This window comes from Hipposideros armiger, unplaced genomic scaffold (genome assembly GCF_001890085.2).
Source record: "Hipposideros armiger isolate ML-2016 unplaced genomic scaffold, ASM189008v1 scaffold_473, whole genome shotgun sequence".
Taxonomy (NCBI): domain Eukaryota; kingdom Metazoa; phylum Chordata; class Mammalia; order Chiroptera; family Hipposideridae; genus Hipposideros; species Hipposideros armiger.
Window position 1 is genome coordinate 1,185,071 of NW_017731823.1, and position 15,958 is coordinate 1,201,028.

A 15,958-nucleotide genomic window follows, 5' to 3' on the forward strand; every position below is an offset into this window, starting at 1 on the left:
TTCTCCTTATATGTTAGGTTCAGCATAAGGACGACTCAACTGGTTTTCATCCCTTCCAGCAAAAGTCACTGGTCTCAAGTCACTTATGTTAAGGGCATGGTGTCAGGATACAGAGGAGAGGTGCTTCCTTCCCAGGAAATACCCTTATTTTTCTTTCCTTCCTACTGCTTTCCCTCCTCCAGCCCTAACCACACACATTGCCAGGGTTACAGTCACATGCAGCCTGAAGTTGAGAACTTAGCTTCTGATACCCACTGGCCTTTGAAGGACTTTTTACAGACTCTTTCATGCTCCCAGACATACAGAAGCCATAGAGTGCTTAACTCAATCTATGTGAAGGCAACGTAGTTCACCAGAACCCTTCAGGTTATGTGTGCACACACATCGGGAAGTTCATAACGGGAAGAATTAATTAGTAGTTCTGTGTGCCATAGACCTCCCGCAAAGCAAACATACAAACTTATAAGTTCTACCCATGAAAACAATTTTCACTGAAGTCCATTAAAGATTAAAGAAGATTGTTTCCATTAAAATTCTTTAATTAGCTGCCAACGCTTTATTTATTTATTTATGCATGGATTTAGTTCAAAAGGAATTTGAGGCACCTTACCAAAATGCATAAAATACAATTATATTAAGTAAGTAATTGAAGAAATAAAGATAGAGCAGAGGCAACTGGGGTAAGAGTATCAGTCACCAACTCATTGCAAGAAGGAAAACTGAAATATAATGTAAAATCATAAATTTGGTACCTGTTAAAAATGTATATTTGGCTCAGATCAGACCAAACTCCCTTCACGATTTTGTTGAACAGAGAGTTAGGTACTTGTGAAATAATAAGTGGTTAAGTCTTGGCATTTACCTTTTAAAATAATATAGAAGATAATTTAAACAAGGTAGGCCATGTTCCAGAATGATTGATCGTGTGGCCTTTCTGAATAAGCTGTGCCAAAGACAACAGGCACGGGCAGTCCCACTTGATCCAAAGCCTCCCGTCTGTATCTAAAGCTTTCCTCCTCCATTATCCCATTCAAATGACATACTTATTAAAGCGAGAACTAACTGTGAGTTGAACAGGAAAAGTCAAGAGAAATGCAGTCCAAAAGAAATCTCTGATTTCCAAAATTATCAAGTGCACTCATTTCAGTCAAAACCTACTGAGTTTTACTCTGGGTCAGATACTGGGCTGAGCCTCAATCTCTACTGCTTTCAGCTCTCTTTCTGAAGAGAATGAACTGCACTGGTGTGATGAGCGGTCTCTGTAGTGCCGGATTTCCAAAAGCTGGGAAAGCCATCCCTGTCCCCTGCTCTCTGCTTGGGTAGAGGTATTGGTCTGGCCTCCTAACTCTCTGAGGACAGCAACTGCACTGTGAACTTCCTTTCATGTTCTTCCACAGGGCTTTCTAAAATGCCGATTGCTCACTAAGAATTTTGTGCTTTTGTTTAATCACTGGCCCTACTATGTGCCATCACGTTTGTATATCCCACCTTTGGGATATACAAAGGTGGCAGCACCCCTGCTCCATATCCTTAAGGAGTTTATATCCTACTACTTATTGAATGGTTGAAGAGATGTGAAAAAAAATAGTGATCATTAATTGTACCTACCTGGACTCTGACTTGCTGTACCATTTATAGGTTGCTTTTATATCTGATTTGTCCATGACCTTGTCAGGTGGCTAAGTAGAAGAGGTATGATTTTGCAGATCAGGAAACTGAGACTCATAGAGGATAGGTAATCTCTTAACATCACATAGGTAAAAACAGGCAGAATCCAGGTTTTACACAGGTTGTCTAAGTTCTCTTTCTACTACACCTTATTACCTTCCTTATAGATAAGGATAAAAAAACTGTGTGTACCTGCTCACTTGTTTATTTTATTCCAAATGCCATGTATGGACCTTAAGGAATTTGATACAGTCAGAGAAATAAAGAGAAATGCCAGATTTCTCCCTATGCAACCAAGCCCAGACCCCTAGGCCTACCATGTGGTTGACACTGGTGAAAGGTGTATTGTCGGTGACAGTCTCAAAGGGAGACCGGGCCCCATTGCCATCGGTGGGGGCAGCCACTTCCCAGTTGAACTGTACAGATGTCTGGTTGATGCCAGCTTCACTGCAGCGCTCCTTCATGACGCCATACTTGGGGAAATGAGGGTCACAGGGGGTGACACAGACCAGCGGGTAGCCTGGGGAGGGGGACTTCTTGACACCTTCCTTGTTAACCTCTTCTACATGGTCATAGTCGGTGAGTGTGACAACCTGCAAAGGAGCAACACAGCTTCAGCCCAGGCTGGGTCTGGGAAAGGTCAGAACCAAGTCTCCATAAGGTCACTTACCTTCCAGGGGTTCTTGGAAATACAACAAATGTTGACAAGGCTTTGCTGGGCATCCCTAAAAGATACTGCAGACCTTTAGCAGTAGAGAAGATCCCCCTACTGCCTGAGCTAAGTCCTATTATCGTATTAACCTTATTCCTAAATCAGAGCTCTATCACTCATGTGAAAAGAACTTTTATTTTCCTGCACACTGCAATCAAAGCTACATCAGGAATGATTGGTACTAGTTTACATTGTTAATGGCATGCAGTAGCACCTTTGGCAAAATAAAAGTAAATAAAGATAGTGTATAAGAGCCACACTTTGAAATGATACTTCTACTATGTGAGACTAGTTAAGGGAGGTTAGAAGACTTATTCTGGCTGCTTCATTATTATGGGTTAAAATCCCCTTGGCAACTTCCAGGCATTTTCCTCCTAACTGTAAAGTCAGTGCATTCATTCTATCCATCCCCAAATCGGTAATCACAGTACTACATTTCTCCAGATACTTAATTCTATGTGTGTGGCCTGTATGGAGGATGATGTATATGGGGCAATATTACTTTGTTTGACTCTTCCAGGTCCCACAAAAGAAGTGAGAAGATCAATTGTATTGTCCTTTCTGTCTTTATCAGACTAAGGAATCGACATGGCTTGACCCTACTCTTACGTCAGAACAGTTTCTCATCCTTGGCACTATTGACGTTTGTGCCAAATAATTCTTTGTCATTGGGACTGTCCTGTGCATTGTAGGATGTTTAGCAGCATCTCAGGCTTCTACCCACTAGATGCTAATAGTACCTAGTGTTACAGTCATAACAGCCAAAAATGTCACCAGAGATGACCAAATGTCCCACGGAGGTGGTGGCTGAAGCTGGGAGGTTTGGAAGGGACGGGGCAAAATTGCTCCCAGTTGAGAACCACTGTGACAGAAGAACGAAGAAGTATAGCACCAGAAGTCCTGCTGCTCTCAAATTCTCATTTAACAGAGTCACTAAGACATAAAAGCACGATCCTTCGGGTCGAGCAACTTACGATGGGTGGAGCTGGCAATATGAGGCTCCCTGCTGCCTCCTGGTCTAGAATCGTCACTGTGGCAGTGGTCACATCACCAAGAACTGCTTCTACTGGGTCATCTGGGCCAAGGACCAGGGAGAAAGATTCATGCCATTCCCGGTCTTCATTGGACAGGATTTCAACTTTAAAAAAGATATGATCCACACCTTTGCCAAGGACAGAAGAAAAAGAAAACAAAGGTCCTTGTTAAGTGACCTCCCTAAGACGGTACAGGTTGGCACTGCCTAGGCTTTGTGCTAAATATATCCTTTCCCTTAGAGGTTTTCTATAAATGCAGTGGCTGCCGATCACTTGAGCCCCATCTCAAGTGGGGAATCTGTTTTATAGACCGAATTCCACCTGTGGCAGCAGCTCAGTATTGTAGATTTACTATTCAACACCATATGAGGATTAATGGTCCCTGCCTGACACTAGCTGGCAGTAATAAAAATCTATGATCCAAAATACACTCCATCCTGGTTATGAGTTTTTGTTTTGCTTAATTTTTCTTCCCCCTTTACACTTATGCATGAGCTCCTATATGGCTATGTGAGTGCCTGCACACACAGACGTCCTTCAAAGCTGTCTCCTGAGAAGAAATAGCTCAAAGGCTACCTACCGGGCCAGTCTCGCAAAGACAATGCTGTGAAGGTTTGGCAGCCTTAAAGGGGAGGGCTAGGGCCTTAAAAAGCCCCTCCTTTTCTGTGAAATAATTCCCTGCAGGTGCAAACACCCCTGGGGGTAGCTAAAGTCTCCTCCCTCCTCTCCTATAGACATCTATGCTGGCTTCTTTCTAAGACAGCTCTTTTCCCCCAGATCCTTATGCAGTAAAGGAAAAAGTAAAGACAGAAGAGATGTGGAGGAAGGCCCTCTACCTTCCTGGCAAACACCAAGCAGACACACATAGGCTGGAGCTGAAAGCCCTTTAAAGCTCCAGAGGGGTGAGGGAGGCATACAAAGATCCCCCAAAGTCACTTCTTTGTGAGTCATTTTCTCCCTCTACCTGCCAAGGCACCTCTGAATAGGCCTTCTAACACTGTTGCCCCTTCTGGCTACATCACAAATGATGCCATCGTCTACATTAGCCATTACATCTTACATTGCTCCAGAAAGTTCTGTGAAAAAACCTAGCATACAATTCAACCCCTTCCCTGTCTCACTCCTTCCATCAAATTAATACATCAGAGAGTTCAACAGTTAGTTGTGACCTCAATTCCATCTTTCGCTCTCTCCTGACTTGTCTCCATTGCTCTCTCTAGGATAAACTTTTCTGGAATCATCAGAATAGGGTATCCCATTTCCTAGTAAACGTTAAACCACTTGAGCACAGAGGTTTTGCCTTCTGGATTTTAGTAATTCCAGCCTAAAGGGCCCAGTGCAGTAGTTTGTACAATGTTTGTTGAATAATGGCCATCATGTGTGTGTGTGTGTGTGTGTGTGTGTGTGTGTGTGTACGTTAAAATCAAGTGCTCCAATCACTCAACCAAAACATTGGCTAATGACAACAACAACAATAACAACAACAAATCCTTTTAAATAAACCAAGGGTGTTCTGAAGTACGGGGCCTATTTTTTTTCTTTTTCCATGCCATTTTTATTAATTACACATTTTAAAGACCCCTGCAATCTCAAATGTGTGCTTAGTAAATACTTTGTGCTACTGCATCTCCTGTTTTCCTCTTTCATTTTTCTGCTCATTCCTTTCTTCAAGTATAAGATGTTTGGCTTTCTAGTAAGTAAAATCCACAGGTGGGGGTTGGCATTCAATTACCGGGACTGAACTTTAAGACTCGGCTCTTTGGGTAATAATCCACACCAGACTGTGCAGACCCGTCCCGGGTGCTGCAGCGGATCTTGGACGTCCTGTTCTGATCCCCTCTGCGGATCACCTTGATGTTCAGAATGGCCGTGGCATCTGGCCCCGAGGGCTCCCGGACTTGGTACGCTGCTTCCTCAAACTCAATGGTGGGGGCTGAGGAAACACGGTTAGGGGAACAAGAACAAGTTAGAAAAGCAGGAAGGATTCTGACTCCCAGGAAAACACCTTCTAATGACAAGGAGTTTTTCATAGTTAACAGTACAATGGCAAAACGGCTTGCAGTCATAAAAATCAATCAGTATTTACCCCTAAGCAATGCTTGGGAAAAAGGAATTCTATTTGTGATTTTGTAGAAGTTTTTTTGTTTGTTTGTTTTTTGTTTTTCTCACATGTTTCTTATTAAAAACAATATAGTGGCAAAATATTTTTAAGGACTTTGGAATTCATAATGTCCAAGTTTCCATCTAGGCATTGCAACTCACAGAAGGCTTTAAAATTTGCACTATTAATCAAGGGACTGAGACATAGTCAACTGATAAGTACCTATCACCTGATGTCATGAATCAATTCCTTTTCATTTATGATGCATGACTTTCCAAGGTTTATAATTTATCGCAGTTACATACAACTTAAATTTACCAAATCCATCGCTTTCATCTCTGGTCCTTCGGATCCCCCCTCTTAGTGCTCTCACCTGCCCGCTTTTGGCTTTCCTAACTTCTCACAGTTTCTTTAGTTAAGATGGGTAGTTAGTGACTAAAACAGCGATGATTCAGGAACACAAGACCTCCTAACACAATCTGGTTTAAGGTACTATTGTCATTGGTAGGGTATGGTAAATAATATGATGATGATTTTTATTTAAAAAATTCAAATCATGCCCTCTTTTCTATTATATTCCCATGGGGAAGGGCAAGGTGGTAGCGGTAAAGAGAATAAGATTAAAAAAAAATGAGAACAATTACAAATTTTATACCATTTTTTAATATATTATAGAATTTCGCAGAATTTTCTAGAGTCTCTATGTTCATTCCCCTCTTTTCCTCTCAGAAAGTTAATTCTTTCTAATTGAAGAAGATAAGCCTCATTTGTGACATCATCGTTTTTAAAAAGAATGTTCTTTGAAACTTAGGAGTGTCACAGTAACACAGTGTGACTTTGTTACCATTCTGAGCTTCAATCATGGGGTTTTCTGTGTGACTCACAGAGTTTCACTACAGGATTTGAAGCTGAGTTTCCTTGGGTAAAGGAGTAATTCAGTGTCAAGGCTGGCTTTTGTTATCAATGTTCAAATTAGTCCCTGATTTTACACTGGAAACCCTAAGAGTCTCACTGACTCTCAAGTAGACTCTAGAATCTGACAAAATAAAGTTCACATCCAGTTTTGCTGCATATCTCTCTGTAACTAAGATCATATATTATATAACGTTGCTGATTTCTTCACTTATGATATAGGGGTAATAACAACTACCTCAAGGGATTACTGCTAGGATTCAAGGATTAAGATAATATGCTTAACATGATTCTTGGCATACAATAAATATTCAATAAAGACATTATTATTTGTAATATTATTATTCATTTACTTATTAAAATATTGATTTTAATAAAACAATTATGCCCAATTTGGAACAGATTTTGTTTTCCTGGCCACCTGGGTCACTCTTTACTAACACCTGACTAAAGAATTTAAATTTTTTGGTTTTTTTTTTTTCCTTAGGCTAGTAGCCCAAGTCAATGAGAGAAAAGAAAACAGGAATTAGACTTTTCCTGGAAGGTGGCAGTGTTTACATCAGTTCACTGGATTCAGTTGATTCTGATTGTATTTCCAATTCTGCTCCTGAACTGCAGTGACTTAAATAGTTTCTATTCTCTATCTTAGCATCACTGTCCCAGCTTTTAACCATACTCATTCCTTATCTCTTGGCAGTATGGTAGGGAGTAATAAAATTAAAAATACCTATAAACTTATTGGAGCTCTGCATGAGGGCAATCATTTGCTGCCAACATTTTATATAAATACTCTAAGATTATTATCAGTAGGCACTTTTGTAGCACTTTCAATTTCCAAAACACTTATAATTACATTATTAGTAAATGTAATGTGCATTAGAGTAACTCTTACCATCTTCATCATTGGATATGGTGATGGTGGCCATATTATTCTTTCCAACTCTGGCTCCACTCCAGTGGTTTCCAAGAGGATGGCCGAGGTAGACCCTGAACTGTTCCTCAGGCTCAAACATGGAGTCGTCATGGATAGAGACAGTACAGTTCTTCATCTAGAGCCAATGGCACAAGATAGATTAAAATTTGCAGCAAGATAGCAATGCCTTGCTTGGTTTTAGTTTTCTCCTTTGCAGCATCAAAGAGTCAACACAAATTCAAAGGATCCCAAACTGTTTAATTTATAAAGTAGAATGTTTATATTTAATAGTTCATGCCTGACTGGGACCTATCTATATGTGGAGCCTTGTAATGAGAACATTCCACATCATTTCGAATTACTGGTCATGAATTACAAAAATCAAGATCAATAAAAGAACCCACAAAAGAGCACATGTAGAGCATCTGCGCGCTTTCCCATGCTTTGCCTGGGCTGACCAATACACTGGTGCATCTTATGAGAGGTAGATTTCTGATGTGGGGGTTTAACACAGGGTCAGACTTCCTGGAGAGCTGAATACGGTTCCTTTTCCATTGTAGAAATTGAAAACTCTTATAAAGAACTTAGAAAGGCCTCCTATTAGGCTAAAGAAACCTCTACATGCTCCAGAACTCTCAAATATGCTGCCAAATGGTGTCTCACCTGAAAACTGCTGAGTACTGAATTCTCAGAAAACAATCTAAATCCCTGTTTGAAGGAAAGAAATCAAGTGTTTCTCAAACTGAATATTCTCTACTGAGGATTGTATTCTTGAGAAAATGTATACTAAGGTCACAACATTTTAGATAATGGAGCAGCCTCGATAGTAGAGTCATGTGATAAGTGGGATTATTTTTAGTTGAACCATTTGAAGTCTACATACTACTGTATGGCACAGGATATGTGGGTCTAGAGATGTTTCACTCTCATTTTCCTAATTATGCTCACAGGGAGAATATCCCTGTGAGCATTTTTTTATGTGGCTTGCTAACCTGGATTTAAATTTCTGAAGATTGCTCCTTTTTTTTTTTAACCACATCTTTCTCACAATCAGAATTTCTTTATAGAAAGTATGAATTTAATAGTGACTCTTCAGGATATCTTTAAAAGAAGACATTCTAGTGAATGACAAGTTCCAAAGACATATTGCTTAGCAAGCTAAGAAAATGAAGATTCCAAAGCCTGCTTATGAATAATGATAGATAGATTGTCATGTAGGTAACATAGACTATTCGACTGTACTTCTTTATAATTTTATGAAATAACAAACTGTCTCTTGGATAGGCAGATAATCCTCTTTTGAACTTAAAGCAAATATAGACATGTAGACTCAAAGTTAAAGATTACATCTGTAGTATTTGTGTGTATTTTTAAATGCGTGTTTCAACCTGCCACTGCAAAATTCCCATAAAATACATAACTAAGACAGGACTTTTATGAGTCACAAATGTGTAAGAGACTGAAAGTCCCAAAGAAGGAAGCTATGGCTTTTTTTTTTTTTTGTCAGTAAAGATGAACAGAGGAAGAATCTGGGGTAAACTGGGATGAGTAAGGTCTTCTTATGCTAAATTTCAAAAGGACTAATCACAAGGCAAAAATTTGATACATTGGCTTATATCAAAATCAAAGACTTCTATTCAACCAAGAACACCATGGTAAAAGATAATAGATAAGTGACAGAGAAAATACATTTATAATATTTAAAATGTCTAAAATTGGCAAGGAATTAATATTTAGAATATACAAGAAAGTGTATACTGCAAATCAGTAAGAAAAAGACAACAATACAAGAAAATAAGGAATACAGGATAAAAAGAATAAATTTCCATAAAAAGAAACTCAATAAGCTCACAAGCATATAGAACAGTATTAATTAGAGAAATGCAAATTAAAATGACATATCACTTTATACATATTAGACTAGCAAAGATTTAAAAGATGACTAATGCTAAATATTGAAGAGAATGTAGGGTTATAGCAACCCTCATGGGCTGCTAGTGACATTCTAGGAAATACTCTGAAATTATTTTTTTCGAATTAAGTACATGCATGTCCTCTGGTCCAAAAGTTTTGCTGCTGAGCATATATATCCAAAGAAAGTCCCACTTAACATGTATAAGGATACACTGCAGTGTTATAAGTGGTGGCAGAGTGTTACGAGGTGACGACTGGGCGCTATCGCTGTGGTTCCTCACTGTCTATTGCTGAGAGCAGATGGATAAAATGTAGTAGATACACATCAGGAAATACTATGCCACAGCTGGAAGCGACAGACTAGGTGTACACATAAATGACATGGACGAATAAAACATATGGCTGAGTAAATGCAGTAAATGATTGAAAAAGCAATAACACAACAGCAATTTTATAAATTAAAAACTATTCACGCAAAACAACCAGAATTTTTAAAGAACAAATACAAATTGAAAGATACTTGTTAACCACACAGATTGATGAGCTGGTGGGGAAGAAAATGTGACTGGAGAATTGACATAAAATAAAATGACTAAATAGGCAAAATAAAAGGGACTTGAACTGACTAATGAGGACTGTGTTCCTTGAACCATGGGGTATGACTGACTCAGTCACCTGTAACTGAGACCCAAAAATGGAAAAACGTGGTTCTCATTCAAAATACATGTTTGACATGCACTGAGATGTAGGCTTTGAGTCTGATGCAGCCATACTTAGTGACTGGGGTTTTTCAGAGGTTCCTGTGCAACACATGCATCCCTTTCCATGTACATCACCAAGAGGATACTGACTTGAATCTATTCAACCAATGTCTGCATATTTGATCCCATACTATTGGTCCTATACTAGGATGTATATTGCCCTGGGACAGGGGCCCAGGTATTAGAGAATAATCTCTTCATCCTTTAGGTAACATTGTGGAGCGTGTTCATTTCTTACATAGTTTCAAAGTAAGAGGAGCCTCATTTATTTGATTCTGCTAGATTCCAAAAATATTACGCATTGTCTAAATTTCCCAACACAACCAATGACATATATAGTTGGTTAAAAGTGGGAAACCAAGAAGACAGCTTCATAGAAGTAGGTGATATTATTAAAAATACCATCAATTAGTAAGAAACTTCCTAGGATGTTCAGAATTTGTCTAAATTTCTTCAGTATGGACAAATCAAAGGCATCAAGGAAGAAGAGAATTCCATCTTTCAGCAATCATAAATCTACTTACTTTCTCCCCTTTCAGAAACGTAATCCGTGAAGAGTCCGTGTTTCTCCTCTCCTCAAAGTCCTCCATGACCCGAGCCGAGTGGCCCTGAGTATAGCACCTCACTGATGACTCATAGCTCAGGTCTCCACTCCGAATGATAGGCACATGCAGGACACCTTCCTTCTCCTTTACTAGGAGCAAATCCTTGGCAAACTGCATGCTGGGCACTGGAGGAGCAGAAGGAAAGATGGATGCATTGTTAGAGGGAGACAGAGGTTAGGTGGCCACAGCTCCTGTCAGCCCTCGGCAGCCACGTGGCAGGAGAGCTCCACTAAGGGCCACCATAGGCTGGCAAATCACAGGGGGTAAGCAGATTGCAGGACATGGTTGCTGCTCTCGGGACAAAGGAACTGCTTCCACTGTGAATGTGGTTCCAATAAAATAGAATCAATCAATTTTGCACCTGTTTCTGCTGGGCTTCAGGGCACAGTCGCCATCTCAAACGCAAGCAGGCAATGCAAGTAAAGAAATGGGCCAGGTATAAGGGAAGTGGTGATAGAGTCATAAGTACTCAAAAAAGTTCACTTTCTTCTATCAGCAGCTTAAGCCTGCTGATAGATGGCCATTCTCATTGGTCCTGGGGCCAGGGAGAGAACAGGAAGAGCTGGGACACTGGTAAAGGGAAAGAAGAAGCCCTGTTTAAAGGGGCTGCCCCTCAGCTCCACTCTTTTTTGGCAGATCTTCTTATTTTTAAACAAAGCCAGAGATCTGGAGTTTTATGTGCTATCTCCTAAATTTTAAAATAGCAACCAATTAAAACAGCAAAAAGAAATTCCAGATAGATCAAAACTATTCGGGCCAAACAAAACACATCCACAAGCTGAGCTATCCAGTGGGTCCCCAGTCTGTGACTATTGCTGCAGAGTTACAACTTCTCTTATAATTCGCACAGCCTCATTTGACTTTCGGGAGGAACTGTAGCCCAATCATGGTTAAAAACAAGGGCTTTGGAGTATACAGGCCTGAATTTCTATCCCAGCCCTGCTGTGATACAGGGCAATCTACTTAGATTTTCTGAGGCTTGTTTTTTGTTTTATGTAAATTGGAAATAATATGTAACTCAGAGAATTATCAGGAGGATTGAATTTAACAAGATTATGTATGTTTGGTGCTCAGTACAGTATCTGGCACACAGCAGGCACTCAAATTTTGGTAGAAATTATTATCACACAGTTTATATTACCCTCTATTTCCAGCCTTCTCAATATGAAGGGTCATTTTTTTCTGCTTACTTCCTAGAAAGCCTAGGTAATTAGCTCTGCATTAAGGCGTGTCCCCTTCTGAGACCCATTTTGTTGACTGCTGGTTATTAATTTCTTTCTTTCTTTTTCTTTTTTTAATTAAAGTTTATTGGGGTGATAATGGTTAGTAAAATTACATAGATTTCAAGTGTACAATTCTGTAATACATCACCTATATATCACATTGTGGGTTCACCACCCAGAGTCAGTTCTCCTTTCATCACCATATATTTGACCCTTTTACCCTCATCTACCATCCTTACCCTCTGGTAACCACTAAACTATTTCCTGTGTCTATGAATTTTGGTTTCCTTATTTGCTTGTCTTGTTCCTTTGTTGATTTCAGTTTTATATCCCACAAGTCAGTGAAGTCATATGGTTCTTGTCTTTGTCTGTTTGACTTATTTCATTTAGCATAATAATCTCAAGATCCATCCATGTTTTCACAAATGGCACTATTTCATTTTTTTTTATGGTGGAGTAGTATTCCATTGTGTATATATACCGCATCTTCTTTATCCAATCATCTATTGAAGGACACATTGGTTGTTTCCATGTCTTGGCCACCATAAATAAAGCTGCAATGAGCATCAGAGCACATATATCTTTATGGATAAATGTTTTCAGATTTTTGAGGTAGATATCCAGGAGAGGAATTGCTGACTCATATGGTAATTCTATTCTTAATTTTTTGAGGAACCTCCACATTGCCTTCCAATGCACCAATCTGCATTCATTAATTTCTTAATGAACATTACAAAGAGGTAGTCCCTCCAGTCATATGTCAGTCTTTTGGGCTACAGGAAGCTGATGTTATAGCTGTAGTCACCTATTTCCTGTCTGCATCCTGGATATGTATGCTCTGCCAAACCCCAAAGAAAGGAACAGAAAGGGTAAACACCCAAGCAATCTCAAATCAGTATGCAGAAAGCTCTGTTTGCCTCCAACCTGCCCATGGTTCAGAACGGTTGGCGTTAGTAAAATAAAACAAACCCATTATCTGAGCTAAGCCTAACAGCTACCATTTATTATTAAAGAAAAGCCCAGAAAACACTTCTTAAAGAACACTACACCCTAAAGGAAAATTAACACCTTTGGCATTAAGCCTCCAACATTAACCATTTAGGGCTCTGTCATCCAATAAAATGGTCTGTGCTGTTAAAAAGTGGGTAGCAAGGGCATGGCCTAGCACAGGAGGAAAAGAAGGAAGCTTGTTGCCAGGTAAAAAGCAATGTAAGCAAGGACGCTTTTCTGCTCAAGGCAGATTATCCAAGGGTTTGGATTGATTTTTCTTGCTGGGCTGACAGGCACCAAGTCAGATGAGAGTTAAAAGCTAGAGTGGTAATGTTTGAGTTTTGTAATGCAATAATCAACCCAAATTCCTCATGAGCTATAAAAGGCTTCTTTTTTCTTTCCTTTAACAAGATATTCACTCTCACTCCTATGGGGGGGAGAGGAAGGGGAAGTGTGCTTCTCATGATTGTCTGCTGGGAACAGTCCCTGTTTTACCATGCCCCCAGTCCAGTGGGAGACTGAGGAATCTATTGTCAACCACTGGGGTGCTGATTTGGGTCGTCCTGCTTGAGGCGGAAGGTTCGACTCCATCTTTTTTACCAAACTCTAGAATCTGAAAATTGTAAATTTCATCAATTTTTCCCAAGAAAAAACTGTCCTTTCCTGTTCATCTTCATGTTACTTAGGTTAGCTCTTCAGTGGAGACTGACACTTTGTTCCTATACCCATATCTATTCATTCTTGCATATCATCTGCAGGACCACCAGTAGTAGTTTCCTAAAACAAAAATCATACCACTCCCCTGCTTGTAAACATCTGTTGCTCCCCTCTGCTTGTAAATTTCTTAGGCTAGAACTTAAGTCCTCTTAGAACTTGACTTAAACCTATCTTTACATTTCGTTGTCTTCTATTCGCCTCCTGCCAGGCTCAGAGCAAAAGATAGCATCTGTTTTCCAAATATGCACCTTTTGAAATTTTATACCTCATATAGACTGGATCTCTCCATTTGAGAAGCTTTATTTTATTATCCATTAGGTTAACTCCTATCACACCTGAAGACTCAGCTTAAACATCAACCCCCTTGTTAAATCTATGATTCTTTTACACATAGCTATTGTTCAGTCCCCTCTGCTCCTACAGTACTCGATTTATAGCACTATTAGGTCATTTATTATAATAGACTCTAATTTTTCTGCTTAAGGGTCTTATCCTGCAATGAGATGTTGAGCTTCTTGAGGACACAGCCCAACCGAGGCTGATACATTGTTTTGTGTGTCTAGCAGAGTGCCACAACCATGAAAAATTATTTCTTTCCCATATTACTATGTAAAAGTATATGCATGCAAGTGCTCCTACACATATATGCGTGCATGCACCTGCACACACACGCACACAGAGACATACACTCACACACACATTTCTTGAATAAAAATGTGAATGAGTTCCAATATCATACACATGGAAATTAAGGACTAAAACAGAACTACAAGCAGTGCAGTCTCAGTCACAAGCAGGCATCCCCAATCTCTTACCATCCTGGAATGTGTCATTAATTGCAATGACAGCCTGGAAGGGTTTGGTCAGTTCGGCCCCTTGTGCTGAGCTGAGAAAAACCACAAAGGTCTCCAGTCCTTCAATGACTGGATACTGAGTGTCATCCAAGATAGTCAAGGTGCAATACTAGAAGAAAAATCAGAATGTTAACTACACTTATTGTGGTGGTCATTTTGCAATATATACAAATATTGAATCATCCTATTGTACACCTGAAACTAATATAATGTTATATGTCAACTGTATCTCAATTTTAAAGCAATTTTAAATTTTAAAAGAAGAAAAATCAAAGCAAACCTTACAGAATGCCCAATACATAACACTCATTTGATTTTGGGAGATTAGGACAAAGGTAACAACTTGCCTTTCTTTGGAGGTCTTAAATTAAGTTTTTTTTTTTTTAATCCATAAAATTTTACTCTTTTCATTACACACCCTTAGGTAGTTTGTTTCTAGATATTTACATCAAACTAGTGTGGTTTCTATCCTAAATCTGTGGTGCTGGATATCAGAAGCTGAAAATGTCACTTGGAGACCTTATAGAAGACCCCTCTAAGTTTGTTTTCTTATTTGTATGTTTGTGTTTTTGAAGAAAGGGATGATAGTAATATGGCAAGGGGAGTTTAGAGTCCTCCAAAGAGTTTGGAGAACAGACTAGAGAGAGACCACATTAACAGACCCATCCAGCCTTTCACTGCTCTATGCTCACCTGCTCAGTGATACCTGGCCCGAACTCCACCTTCCTAGAGCTGGGAACGTAGTCAACTCCTGGAGTGGCAGAAGCTGGGTCCGAGGGCCGTGTAGCACACCAGACAGATGTGAAGGTAGAAAGGTCTGTCCCATGGCGGGTAACTGGAATCTTCACTGCGCCTGAAGTGAGATTCACAGATTTCAATGGTCAACCTTGAGCCAGAGAATGAGTGGGGCTTTCTCAACAACATTCTCCTTCACAGCAGCAGGCTGTGTTATCCTGCTGGCTTATCTATTCCAACTTCAGTGATGCCCCTGTGCTCCCTCTGGTAACCACCCCTCTGACTGAAGATGAAGAACAGACTTGGAGGAGGGTCTCGAGGAGGCAATGCTGGAGAGATAGACCCTCGGGGAAAGTGGTTTTGTGGCTTCAAGAAGGAGACTGTTCAGAGGAGAAGAACAATGAATTTAAGGGGGGAGGATCCATTGAAAAACATTTCAAGCCTATTTCAGGAGAAGAAACTCAGAGACTAGCACCTCAGGGATGAGCCAGAAAATAGTCAATTAAGGAAGAACTAGCGAGGAGACTCTATGAGGCCTGAAGCTGAAGTTCCTAATTAAGTGTTCCTAACTGGTTTGATTTCCCTATTTTATCCAAGTGGTGCACACATCATTACTTAAACCGCTTGTGCTTATTGCTTATTTTAGGAATAAAACTTGCCTTCTGGTCTACTGTGACATCATACTTCATAGGGTCCTAATGGCATACGTGTAGATTTTTAGCTGATCTCACAATCACATTTTTAAAGCTATGTTGTGGGGTGACATGTAGTCATGGCTGGGTATTTAGTATATGGGAAAGGAAACATGGCATAGTCGAA

At 39.8% G+C, this 15,958-nt stretch overlaps 1 protein-coding gene across 1 annotated transcript in view; it reads right to left on the reverse strand.

The window, feature by feature from the left end:
• The window catches only part of LOC109395491 (extracellular matrix protein FRAS1), a 79,566-nt gene that overhangs the window by 27,329 nt on the left and 36,279 nt on the right, over positions 1-15,958 (reverse strand). Inside the window, exons 19-25 of the mRNA XM_019666537.1 lie at positions 15,097-15,257; positions 14,366-14,513; positions 10,540-10,745; positions 7,320-7,476; positions 5,147-5,347; positions 3,355-3,542; positions 1,986-2,261 (exon numbers count right to left, since the gene is read on the reverse strand). Of these exons, the coding sequence (XP_019522082.1) occupies positions 1,986-2,261; positions 3,355-3,542; positions 5,147-5,347; positions 7,320-7,476; positions 10,540-10,745; positions 14,366-14,513; positions 15,097-15,257 (1,337 nt within the window). The remainder of the gene's footprint in view (positions 1-1,985; positions 2,262-3,354; positions 3,543-5,146; positions 5,348-7,319; positions 7,477-10,539; positions 10,746-14,365; positions 14,514-15,096; positions 15,258-15,958) is intronic.